Consider the following 13684-nt stretch of genomic DNA (forward strand, 5'->3'; position numbering starts at 1 on the left):
TTAATACATTTTCTAAAACACCCGTCATCCTTCCTTAATTGCAACACCGCACCTGCATTACCCTAGCCACAGAAATACCTCCACCCACCCAATCAAAAACCCAAACCTTTGACACCTGCTTGGTGGCATCTCCTTTGCAAAAAGAGAGAAATGGGAGGGGGAGGAAGACAAAAGCACAGGGGACGAAAAGAGAGAACTAGGAGGGAGAGGAAGAGAGAGAAGCACGAGGGGAGATTGCTCAAATAAACAGACAGATTGCTCCAAATCGATTCATTCCAATAAGGATTATGGCTGCCTCATTTGCTGCATCTCCATTTTGCACGTGACTGGTGGCCACTCTTTTTTAAAAAAGCAAGAGCGAAAAGAAATAAAAAAAAAAAAGTTGAGCTCAAAATTATATTTGGTAACAAAGTAAAGGCCCACTAATTGAAAAATTATGGTGAGAGAGAGCGAAAAATGGAAGCAGCTATATAGCTGCTTTCAAAAATTAACTTTTTATCCCAAACCATGAGTGAACAGTGCTCAAACATCGTATTTTTTGCTACAAGCGTTATAACTCGAGTTTACCAAATACTCATCAACTTTATTCTAAACCTATTATTCTTACAAGGCATCAAGAGTAGGTTTTCTTAAATTACATGAGAATACCAAATTAGCCCTAAATCCCACCGGCCCAAAAGAAATGCAAGAGAAAAGGACAGAGAAAAACATCATAAAAAAATAACAAATTTCTGAGTGCAAAATTATGTCAGATAATCCTTCTGATCCAAGGGACAAACAAGTTCTGTCGAATTTCACATTTGACGGACGAATCGGGGATTAAAAACTGTTTAAGAAACTAATTAAGTTACTAAAAGTTAATAGTGGCAAAAACAAAACATGATCACCTTGAACAATGTCGTCCACCAATTTTATATAACAGGCCACCACATGGGGCGGTAGTCAAGGCACAGAGAGGAAGAGAATCCAACACGACGGAGTCGGTCGGTGGTTAATCCATTCTGCACGTTATGAAAACTTGAAACACGTGATGTTTGAACATAAATATTTATGCATGACATTTGACCACGTTTTATATGTAAATCTGAGTTTACTGGGTCGGGCCGCACAATGTCGAAAGCGCAGCTATGTCGCAGCCCGAATGAATGAAGAACAGAACTAATTATCCTTACTGAAAAAAGGGGTGGATATGCAACGAAGAATTATCAGCATCACAAATTCATCAAATTAAACAACTTCAACTAAATTGGCTATAACATTAATAAACTCCACAAATTACTAACAGTCTTAACCAGTTTTAAGATGTTTTATAATAACAGACTCGACACGACCCAACTCAAACATCAAAACATCAACAAGTTACTCGACGTGATGCTACCATCCAGCCAGCGTTCTTCCTTCCAAGTTCCGACTTTTGCAGCTCACTCCTCTTTCCCCACAGCTCAGATGTTCACTTTGATATCAGCCACTGGCTAGTTCCGGTTCTTGGATTTCTCCATGGCCCTAGGAGCTATATATGGAACAAACAAACAGGATAAGATGGGATAAGAGTACAATTCATCATTTAAATCAAAAGGTGAAAAGATCAAACGTTTATCTCGTAAAACTATAAGCTGAAACCAGTAGTAATCTAGAATTTTAAGACATTACAATTATGCACAGCAGATCCATATAAAACTAGAACAAAAAAAATGCAAGCGTCTTCTGGTAAGGCTAAATGAAGTGCATGGCAACAAAGCATGAAAACTGAAACCATCGTGTTCAATCATTCTACTTCCCACAGATACTGCAGTTTTTATGCTATGGGCTGTACTAGACAATAGCTCATGTCAACATACCAACTTTACTTGTTAGATTGTTTCATTAGGACTCCAAGGGGCCACATAGATTGTCATAAATTTGCTTTAAGTTCAAGTCAATTAAGGGGGATTCACTCGTTGCACGGCCATCACACCTAATGAAGTAAATAGGAAACTCACTTGTCTACAAAATTCACCCATTTCGTTCAGTGCCTCAAAAATCTCCCAATTTATCTTTTATAAGTGTTTATTTTCCCAAATATCCATCTGACGTAAACATTCTCGTGGAACTGATATTGGAAACAAATCATAAGATTATTGTTAAACACAATCAGTACAAATTAAGAGTAGTCGAGTAGATCGCTAAAGTAGAAAGACAAACCTAAACCAATGGCATCGGAGCCCTTCATTATCTTCAACCTCTTGCATGTGTCAATAAACATCCTGTAAAAAAACCGAATATACAAGATGAGCATCATGGACCATAGGATTTAGAATATCCAACGTTATAGTGAACTACTTTTGTTGTTTCACTTTTTACTCTTCCTCTTTCAGCTCAAGAGCAAACTCATGATATGTTCTTAATACTGAAAACTATTGAAAATATTGCTTTCATAAAAGTTCTATAAATAGAAAAGAACAGAAGAACTTAATTCCTGAACAAGGCTATCACATTTTCAAAAGTTTATGAGTCAGTTTAGCAATTGAAATACTTTAATTTTAATTCTACAAGTTATTATCTTTTTGTACTTTATTTTAGAAGAAATACTAAAAATAAATGTGGAAATAAAGTGTAAATTAAATAGTTTATGCAAGGGTTCAACTGGGCCTCAAAACTTTATATGTTATGTAAACAAGATTCATGTATGCTTTCACAAATTTTGTTGTTCCTGTCAACATAAGCTTTAGTCGATGAATTGGAGATTAAGGACTACATGTAGATTAATTTAGATTCCAGACTATCGAGTCCCTCAGACGATTAAGATCCCTAGTTTCTTGCAAGTTTACAATACAGTATCGCCCTCCTGACAATGGAGTAATGAAGCATTTCATTAATAAAACCCTCACCCTTCTCATAATTTGTTTTTATTTAATTTTTTTTTTTTTTTTTTTTTTAACGGTTCATTAAAAAGAAAATTAAGCATCACCCTCCATAAGGGAAGTCCTCCCTCTCATTGATGGGGGAATCCTAATATTCCCCGCTTATAACCCATACATGTAAATTGTACCGCGATACATCAAACTTTTACAGTAGTTTGTGCGATAAGGTCATTTAACTTCAAAATATATGTTGTACAAACAAAAGGCTTCAACTCTGGGAAATAATGAAACAATGTTTCTCCACTATAACAGTTTAAAAAATTCTCCCTGTGGAAACCAGTCAGAAAAATACAGGAATATTAGAACTTACTCCCATGGGACATCCCCAACAAGCATCCAGTCACCATCCTTATCCTCATATGTAAGCACATATTCTGATCCGTGAAGAAGATCTCTCAGCTTACTCTCACTCAGTCTTTCCCTCCCCGGAGCTCCATGGGACCCGTATTGCCCTGAAATCACAATAGAAAAGTGTGGAAATTGGGTCCATGCAGAAATGGAATGTTTTTCTATATGTGAAGACATGATATCAATATTAAATAAAGTAGAGTAGTAATTCACCTATGGTAAAACAGCTGAACATCTTTTCCAGAGCAGAAGACAGATCTTGATATGTAGAGTAGGTTCTCAGGTCTACCTTCCTCAGGTAGGGAGCCCCATCCATGCTGACCTTGACAAAAAGTCCACCGGGACCAGGTTTTCCATTCACTTCATCATTGTTCTTTGACGTAGTGGCTAGAGAATTCTTCCTAAATGATCTAATTGGCGGCCATCCAACAACTTGTGCCCTGCCAACCAAAAGTAGATACAATTACGAACAAACCACAGATTTCATATAAAGCTTCAAAGTCGTCCATCTAAAATTCTAACTTACTTAGCAGCTGGGGCACTTCCATTGTTAGAAGCACCCAAAGGGTTATGGCTGCCTCCGTTTGTAGCATTAGATTGTTCTTGTTTAGTGCGTGCTTCTTTTGTTATGGTTGGCTGACTCCCAGAAGGCCTGGATGATAGCATTACATTGATTGAATTCACGGGAAACTTCCCCTGTCCAACAGATTCTGGAGATTCAGAATCAGAGCCAGCTGCATGAAACATCCAATTTCCTTCAGTATATGCATTACTTTTCACCTCTGAGAATCCATCCATAGTGTCAGCAAAGCCCCTTTTGTTGCCATTCTTCTGTGATGAGGAGCAGATTCCATCTTTTGAAGGAAGCAAAGGAAACAGTGGCTTCTCGTCAAGTTTCCCCGAGTTCAACAAGCAAAGATCAGGTTCCCGTTCTGGTGATTGGGATCCAGGAAGACCAAGCCTCAACTCCGTAGCCTTAAAGTTCAGATTGTTCTTCGTCCCCTCTGACAAGTTCGAGACCGTGGAGCTGTCGACTGAAGAACAATCTGACAATCCTAGGTAGTTACGTTCTTTCAGTCCAGAACCGTTATGAGAGATACAGTCCATAGAGCGTGAAAAAGCTACCATAGACCCATTGCTCTGCCCTTCCTCCTCACCACCCAATAGTGGTGGAGACATTAGCAACTACACTACTGCAAAAGGGAAACAATATGAACCAAATTATCAGATTCATTGATTGTAAAACTACCAGCGAAACCAAAACATGAAAATCCCAACAGCACAAGATGGAGAAAGCTTCATTAGTTTAAGGTTTAACTGTCTCATCTAATGGAAATTAAATTCACATCAAGTATAAATAGAGTCCTAGAAAATTTTACGAACAGAGAATCATGAATTTTCTCATCATCATTTTCCCATCAAAATAATTGTGAGCATGACTAAAGGGGTTTTCAAAAGACAAAAGTCACAAAACTATCTGATAAAACAAACAGTGGCTATACAGAAACCGGTAACATGTAAACCATATTAAACCAAGACAGATCAATATCCCAATGGAACAGATTCAAGCTTCTCCTAGAATAGTTTCCGGTGAGAAATGAAACTCAAAAGGATATATATATGAATAATCTAAAGAAAGAATAGAAATATTTGACAGGATCCATTTGGGAAATGTAGATTAGTCGAAATACAATCAAATCCATGAAGGGGAAAAAAACCCAAATTGGGAAAGTGCTCACTGGTCTGCCCATATAATCAATGTACCAGAGAACATATATTTATATGGCTTCAGATCAAACCACAAGCCACCATAGTCCAAGCTAAAGGTTCAGATGCCAGAGGTTTGTAGCTCAAGCGCTTAAGAGCATTTGTCCTTGCACCCGAAATCCTAGGTTCGATTTTCCCTCCCCCAAATACCGCTCGTATAAAAAAACTCCGTAAATTCAAACAAACCCGAACCATTACACAATACGTTATGAACAGCCTAAGATAGTTGCAAAATTGAAAGAATCTCAAGAAGAAACTAGGACATGAAAATCCTAACAAAAATGGAAAAGTTACATTCACCAGCAACGAAAGGTTGTAACAAACACAACAAGTATCCTCCACAACTTCAACCTCACAAGCTTAATAGGAAATTTTGCTACTTTATGATGTGATTCCATCAGAAACTAAACCAAATGCACATTAAAAACAAATTGAAAAGTGAATCCGTATTTATACTTTCTTGGAAAGGAAAAAGGTCAACTGGGTATTTAGCATTTTGTTTGCATGAGCTTAAGCTTTACCATTTAAAAATAAATAAAATAGAATAATCTCCTTTTTCTCATCTCCCTAAATTTTCTAGGAAACCAAACAGAAAATGCAAAAAAAATGTTAAAACAACTTTTAAAAAGAAAATTGTACAGATCCACTGCGATATATAAAAGTCCAAAAAAAGTATAGCAAATTAAGCTGAAATGCTCCAGGAATTTATTCCGAATATTGAACAAAACAATATGCAACTGAAAAAACAAAAAACCCAAAATAAATAAATAAAAATCAAACCAGAGAGAGAGGCAAGGTTACAGAGAAATCACAAAACACTGAGCTTTCAGAACGAACCCAAAACATACAGAGCATCAAGATCTCAGGACAAAACGACCCAGAATTCAAACAAGAAAAAAAAGCTCAGCTGCAAAATCATATACTAAATTATACACAAATATTAATTAAGACTGTAAAAACAAAAGTTTTTAATTAGCAGGAAAACAAAATAAAAAATGGGAATATTGGTAGCACGCACCTGAGGAACTTGTGTGGATCAGACAAGGAAGAGAAGACCGACGAACCCTTTTTCTGAATTCTCAAGGAAAATGCAAACAAAGCATCAAAGTAAAAGCAGAGAAAGAAGAGAGAGAGAGAGAGAGAGAGAGAGCTTAGGACCCTTCCATTAGGCAGAAAGCAACAAAGCTGTATTTTTTAGGCTGAGCTCGCCGAGGAACTCGAAGCCCAAAATAATTAATATATTTTGTTGAAAAGAAAAAGAAAAAAAGTAGGGGTAAAACTGAAAATACGGGTAAAAGGTGGGGTTTTGTAATTATATTAATGTATGCTTTGTCTGTGAAAATACGGACCGGCTGGTTTTGCACGGCGCCGATCTGGGACAGGAATGGGGAGAGGATTGAAGGCTCAGATTGACTCTGTTCACTGAATCTGAGCCGTCAATTTTTGGTTCCGCGAAAATATGTAGTTCTGGCGCAAAGACGTTCTCCCTTTTGCTGTAACTACTCGTTACGTTATTGTTTGTTGCTTTGTCAATGACAAAGTGTTTGTTAATTGGCTTAAATGTTAAAAATGGTTTGTGTATTTTATCTGTTCGGTCAATTTTAGTTTCTGCGTTTTTATTTTGGCCAATTTGATTATTGAGTTTCAAATCGTTAGCCAATATAGTCAATTTCATTAATTTACTATTAAATATTTCATTTTAAATTTATTTAAAACCCTATTTATTTAAGAAATATGAAAAGCTTAATGTAAAATTTAAATAAACATAACATAAACATTCAGATTAAAACTCAAGACAGCATCTCTAACCACGAACGTGCAATGGGAAGGGAGATCCACAAAGGAGGAGAAGGGATGCAGATCAATGCTACGAAGATGGTGGATGCGGATATGACGCGGAGATGTATGGGGTCAACACTGGCGTAGGAGAGCAAAAGATGGAGAGCAATAGAATATCGACCTCACTAGAGAAATAATGCGGAATTTGATGGCAGGTGGGAGACCGTGGGGTGAATTTTTTTTTATGAAAGAGATAGGATGGGTGGTTACAAGGTGACTCATAGTGGTGGCTTTGGATGGGTGGATGATGGTGGTGGCTGGGATTGAGGGTAGAGGTGGAAGGGTTTCAATTTTGTTGTTGTTGAATTTTTATTATTTTTTTCCCTTAATTTTTTCTTTCTTTTTTTATCAATTTGAAACATGTTTGGATGGAAAATGAGCACATTGACTAACTAAGGAGCCAAATCGGTCGTAAGGGTAAAACATAGGACCATTTTAACATCTAAACCTTATTAATTTTTTAAATTATGAACAGAAAACTTTATTTTAAGATCTTTTGTTTTAAATTATCAATTAACAAAAAAGTACCAATAGAAAAGACAACCAAAGCAATTTATGAATACACTATAATTTAAAATAATTATAGGATTATAACTCAATTCTACCACGTTTTCTGATCGGCCAATTTTTCCGACAAACAGATGATCATATTTTTTCATCTCAAGGTCACTGTCCTTTTTCAAAAAAAACGTAATGAATTTTTCTCGAAGTTATTGATTTTATTGTGTATGCGTCATTTATTACTACGATTTAATGATATTCGTTTTCATCTATAAGTAGAAGTCTTAGGTTCAATTTTTGCCAAATGCGAATATGAACCAAATGACTGTGGTTAGCCTATTGTGAAGTTTCGCTCACTCTCACACCCCATAGTATAGATAATATCAAATGCATTAAAAATAATTATTGAGTATACATATGAAAAAATAAACTCACACAACAAACATAATTGAAGATGAAAATGGTGTACATATTGCTACTTTTCTTGTGAGATCAAGCATTCTAGTGTTAGGAATGTAAAAGAGTTAGACGAAGTTGTCTGAATTACCATTTCATTAAATATTTGTCGAAAGATGTGTTACAAAGTACAATGAACAGTTGCAAGTCAAAACATATGCAGTCTGCATACTCATTTATAATAGTGAATGTTTTGCCATCTGAGTCTTTGTCACTGAGTAGCCTTTCCTTCAATACCCTGTTCCCTACTTTGAAAGAGTGAGGCTTGACCCCCAGAGTCATAATAGTTGATGGTATGTTCACCTCTAATTGTCTTGATACAAACCTTTATCCTTCTTGTTGTAATGAGCTTATTGAGAGTAAAAATCATTCCTCTTGCCAATGATGAATAAGTTTGGTGACTTAGTGGGCTACTAAGTGGGGCAAGAGAAGATATAATAGGTGTTTGAATGGTCAAAATTTGCTCACCTGGTAGAATTTGACTTCCACTCCCACTTGTTGATAAGGGTAAGGGTTCCCTTGATATGTCTTTGCCTCGGCAAATGTATGATTGTAAGCTTGTATCATCACCTCATTCCAAGTGTTAGCATTGTTTATGTACTTGGAGAGACATTCATGCATGCTTACCATGAAGGCCCCAAGAGTTGTTTTATCATTTGTCTCTACACAACGAGAATACTCATGGCTGAAATGACCCACATACCCATGCAGTGACTCATTTGGCTTTTAAAAAATGGTGTATAAATCATCAAAAAATTGTAAGCGATCAACGTGGAAGATATGTTGAGCCACGGAAAAGTCTCCTTAGCTCAGCGAAGGAATCCATTGTATCATGTTGAAGACGACAATACCAATTGAGAACTCCACCTCCACTTAAGAAAGTGGAGGGAAAAATGAGTCATCGACCATCATCACTGTTTCTTTGGTAGACCATGGTGGATTCAAAGAGATGAATATGCTCAATTAGATCTTCCCTCCCAGTATATGGCTCATCTTCTGTTTTGTTTCTCCTCGTAGAGGGGTGCCAAGGATCCTCCTTGTCAGAAGGTCGGGCCTTGGCATATTCCAGTCAGGTATCACGGCCTGACGCTCAGTTTTAGTTTGTTCACTTATACAAGGAGTTGCATGATAAAGGGATCCTGAGTGGAGTCAAGCACCATTAGAACCCTCATTCGTAAGTTTCCATCATCTCTTTGAAGTTGGAAAGCTCGGGCAATGACATATGGCCTTTCCATGAATTCAGCGTACTGGCTGCCAGGACATTTATCTTGGAAGCAGCCCCCCCCAACATAGTTTCCTATACCTTCTTATCCCTCTAAGGGTTTTTGTTCCTTCCCTAGGTTGGTAGCTGGTCTGGGTTGTGGTAGGGGACCGAGTCTGTCAATGACCCTAGGGTTGTTGATCTTTGAACCTACGTGGATGGGTTTTGCATCTAAATTTTTAAAATTTTAAATTTCCACATGGGCCAAATTGACACGTGGCACCCAGTTATTGTCAACATGGGTGCCACGTCACAGGTTATCTGTAATTCTGACGGAAAGCTTAACAGATGTATAAAAGTGTCACAAAAATTTCACTTTATTTATGAGACAAACAAAAATTATTATATAAAAGTTTGAAAACCACAAAATTTTAGGTAAATAATAACGTGAGGAAGGAGAAACTTCCTTGTCTAGGTTGCATTCCCCCTTCTTTCCAAATATTTCTACTACTAGAGAGCAACACTCCGGTGAATTGTAGAAAAGTTACAAAGAAAAATGCAATGTTTCTAGAATCTTAAAATGTTGATGATATTTGAAATTTTAAGGGTAAATTACACAGAACTACCTCAATTATTGGGTCATTAACGATTTCATACCTCGTCTTTAAAAAGTTTCAATGTCATACCATATCTTCGAATTTGTTGCAATGTCATACCTTCCATCAGTTGTCTGTCAATTCCTCTGTTAAATGCTGACGTGGCACACTTTCTATTAAAAAACTAAAAAAATATTATTAAAAACTAAAAAAAAATCATTTAATATTTTTAAATATTAAAATAATAATTAATTAAAGAAAAGTTATTTATATATTAAAAAAAAAAAAACCCCAAGTTCGTGTTCCCCCCTCCCCACTCACTACAACCTAGAAAGAAAGAAGAAGAAGATAAAATAATAATAATAATAATAATAATAATAATAATAATAATAAATCCATCTTCATCTTCCTCGACCCCACCTTCCCTGCCACGCACCCCTTTCTTCCTCCTCCCGTCTTCCCCTTCCCTTTTCCTCCACACCCACCATCGCACCCACTACCTGGAACCCAGATAAAAATTTAAAAAAAAAAAAAAATCCTCATCTTCTCCGACCCCCCTTCCCGTCTTCCTCTGATTCCTCAGGTGGAGAAATTGGGCACGGAGAAAATGGGGGGAAAGTGTGTGGATTAAAGGAGTGGGGGTGTAGAAGAGGGAAGAGGGTGGGGTGTAGAGGGTGGGTGTGAGGGTGGGTGTGGAGGAGGAGGGAAGGGGAAGACAGGAGGGGGAAGAAAGGGGTGGGTTGCAAGGAAGGTGGGGTCGGGAAAGATGAAGATGTTTTTTTTTTCTTTCTTCTTCTTTCTTTTTGGGTTGCAGCAGGTTGGGGGGGGGGAGACGAACTTGGGGTTTATTTTTTATAAAAAACTTTTCTTTAATTAATTATTATTTTAATATTTAAAAAATATTAAATGATTTTTTTTTAGTTTTTAATAATATTTTTTTAGTTTCTTAATAGAAAGTGTGTCACGTCAGCATTTAGCAGATGAATTGACAGACAATTGACTAAATGTATGATATTACAACAAATTCAAAGATACGGTATGACATTGAAACTTTTTAAAGATGAGGTATGAAATTGTTAATGACCTAATATTTGAGGTAGTTATGTGTAATTTATCCAAATTTTAATATAAATTGAATTTGAATACTATATTTTATGGAATAGTATAATTTATAGCCAACCTGAAAGAGACAAAGTAAAAACATAACAAGTGCAGACAAGTCTATCATATTCAGAAGAGTAATCCCAGGCATTAAACCAGGAATGTGATTTGATAACTTGATATTAATTATTAACTAGTTTGGTATGAATTATATACTTGGTGATGGGTAGAGTGTTGTATTGCTAATCAATCATATATGAAATGGTTGCTTCAAAAATCAAATATAAACGGTGGACTTGACTTTTTCAACCTGAATTTATACGCCATATTTTACATTGTTGAGTTTGGGTTGATGATAAAGTGAGTTAGTCATACTAATAATATAGTTACGAGCTTATTATAAGACATCTAACAAGTGAAAAAGATTATCAAACAGTAACATTAATGATAATTAATAATAAAATACTTGCGTACTGCTTATAGTGAGCGTCGCAACCGTGTGAGTCAAAGCTAAATTGTTTTTTGACCAAATAAATGAAATTAAGTGTCGCTAAACCAATTAACAGGAGTGTTGAAAAAAAAAAAAACACAGAAACAAACACTGAAGGGGGTAAGGATTAAGATTAGGAAGAGGGGAAGGGGACAGAGAAAAACAGGGGTAGGAAGTGTGGTGGGGGGGGACAAGAAAACGGCAGTTGACGTCTGTTTGCCGGGTGGTGTGCAAGACATCTGACCTCCCTCCTCCATCATTTTTCTCTTTCCATAAATACCCTTCAATAATTAATTGTTTATTGTTTTACCAAATTAAATTATTGTTTATAGACGCCTAAATTAAAAATTAAGATTAAAATAATGAAAATGTTGGTGGTGAAACTTGGTCGGGGTAGCATCATGAAACTGGCAGGAGTGCTTTCGCACGCTTGGGGGCACAAGCATTCATGTTTTGTGCATGCCACAAAATATTGTCCATCATCACCCTAACATCACTCCCCACGTCACCTGCACCTACTACTACTTCATTGCATTTGCCTGCCATTTCAACAAGGGTATACATCTAGCCGGTTTATCGTCGCTTAGCGTTCTGTTCAATAATGAATTATTACGTATAATTATTTACATAGTAATAAATTATAGGTTGTGTTATTCATGAATAATTTTTTACTTTTTACATATTATTTTTAATTTTTAATTATCAGATCAAATGAATTAAAAAATATTAAATTACAGAAATTAAAGAAATGTGTGTGAGAGATAAAATTTTGTATGTGAATAGCACTACGCTAAATTATTAGAATGGAACATTACATGCCAATGAAATTGTTTTGTGTAGCACGATATTGTCCGCTTTGGGCTTACCATTCTCTCACGGTTTTGTTTTTGGAAACTCACGAGCAACTTCCTAGTGGGTCACCTATCCTGGGAGTGCTCTAGCCTCCTTCTCGCTTAACTTCGGAGTTCCTACGGAACCCGAAGCCAGTAAACTCCCAAAAGGTCTCGTGCTAGGTAGGGATTGAAATATACATTTAAAGATCACTCCTCTAGACGATGTGAAATGTCACAAATAATGCATATTATTTTGTTCAAAATTTTTTTCACGTAATAATACATTATCGAACTGAGATGCTTTTATATTAGTGAACTCGTTTGATGTCATTCAATTGTTCATTATGATCTCTCTGCCTTTTTATTTTTGAATTTTATTTTTTAGTGTTTTTTTTTTTTTTTTTTTTGTGCTGTGCTGTATTAATGGTTGTTTCTGCAGGTACTAGTATATAGGCTCTGCAATAGCTATATGTAGGCGCTGTTTAGTTAAGCAAACATGGGGTACTGTACTGTTTGTGAAAAGGACAAAAACATGTTCATTGCTTGTTGCGATGGAGAAATTGTTCGTGCCTGGAGGCCGTGCGGCCAATGTCTGCATTTCCTAGTGAAATAATGCAATAGGAGCTTTTGTGCTCTCTTCTCACTCGCCTCATCTAATTGGATTGGATTGGATTTTTGTTTAAGATTAGGTGGATTAATTTTTGCTCTAGTTAATGTTTGTTAGTTCATAAGGATCATTTTTGTACTACTAACTATGTATGTTTTGGTGAATGTTAGATTAGAACATTCGTCAATCCAGAGATTTGATTGGCTTCTGATGTTATGACTTGAGACTCGAACCCTATATTGAAGAATTAGAGTTCAAACTCTCAATCTTTGGCACATGAATAGAACTTGAACCTCAAACCTCGAACCTAATGGTCAGTATATAACAAATTGACAATAGCCAATAAAATTTATTGTGCCCAATGAAATTTAACAAAAACCAATCAGTGGCTAATGAGGTGAGTAAAGATACTACATATTCACCGCTTTAACAATTGATAAGGCTTTTCTTACCTTATTATGTACAATTATTATTAGTGGTTATTGCAAGTGATGGATTGCTCTTGTGGTTAGGATATTTCTCTTTAACCTACTGCGTCTTGTGTTCAAACTCTCCCCCTCATTTAATGTAGAATATCCCGCACTTGTATTAAAAAATTGTGACTACGGTCGAGTTTTATCTTGATTTGGGTTCAGGATTCAATTTTCGAGTCCCCATTTCCTGGTTCACCGCTCGGAATACGAACCTCGACTTAGCTCACATTAAAGAAATATAAAATTGGATATAAAACTGTAGGCCTAAAGTTTCACAGCCCGGTCCAAATCCGGTTTACACACCTCAAAGATTGAGGCCCAAGTTTTGCAGATCCCACTTTTGCATCTTGGCTAGTAAGTTGGGACTTTTACTTGACCACCCAAAAACAATCAAATTCCCTTTTCTTCTAAAGGGTTTTCTGAAGAAACACCTCCTAGATTAAGAAGCACTTTCAATTTGTTTTTATGAAGCATTTTAATAAAAGTTCCAACGTTTTTAGTGAAAGCGCTTTCTAAAGGAAGCACTTATGAACATAAATTATTTCTACATAAGTAATTCAAATGCTTTACTT

The 13684-nt window shown here is 36.2% G+C and overlaps 1 protein-coding gene across 1 annotated transcript; it reads right to left on the minus strand.

The window, feature by feature from the left end:
- Positions 1-1227: 1227 nt before the first annotated feature.
- On the minus strand, positions 1228-6230 carry LOC103936405 (auxin-responsive protein IAA9). Its single transcript, XM_009346241.3, has 6 exons — positions 6034-6230; positions 3775-4441; positions 3462-3688; positions 3211-3352; positions 2182-2243; positions 1228-1510 (listed from the first exon to the last, which is right to left on the minus strand). The coding sequence occupies exons 2-6, from the start codon at positions 4425-4427 to the stop codon at positions 1473-1475; spliced, it is 1122 nt and encodes a 373-aa protein (XP_009344516.1). The 5' UTR covers positions 4428-4441; positions 6034-6230; the 3' UTR covers positions 1228-1472.
- Between the last annotated feature and the right edge of the window lie 7454 nt (positions 6231-13684).

The sequence above is a fragment of a genome, unplaced genomic scaffold (genome assembly GCF_019419815.1).
Source record: "Pyrus x bretschneideri cultivar Hongxiangsu unplaced genomic scaffold, Pyrus_bretschneideri_v1 Contig102, whole genome shotgun sequence".
In the NCBI taxonomy this organism is placed as follows: Eukaryota; Viridiplantae; Streptophyta; class Magnoliopsida; order Rosales; family Rosaceae; genus Pyrus; species Pyrus x bretschneideri.

What these genes read in the sequence shown, in the direction of transcription:
- LOC103936405 (XM_009346241.3), bottom strand. Translation starts at nt 4,427, where the DNA reads ATGTCTCCACCACTATTGGGTGGTGAGGAGGAAGGGCAGAGCAATGGG. An exon ending in GGAAGTGCCCCAGCTGCTAA is followed by an intron (nt 3,689 to 3,774) that starts GTAAGTTAGAAT and finishes TTTGGTTGGCAG; the next exon opens with GGCACAAGTTGTTGGATGGC. An exon ending in GTTCAGCTGTTTTACCATAG is followed by an intron (nt 3,353 to 3,461) that starts GTGAATTACTAC and finishes TTGTGATTTCAG; the next exon opens with GGCAATACGGGTCCCATGGA.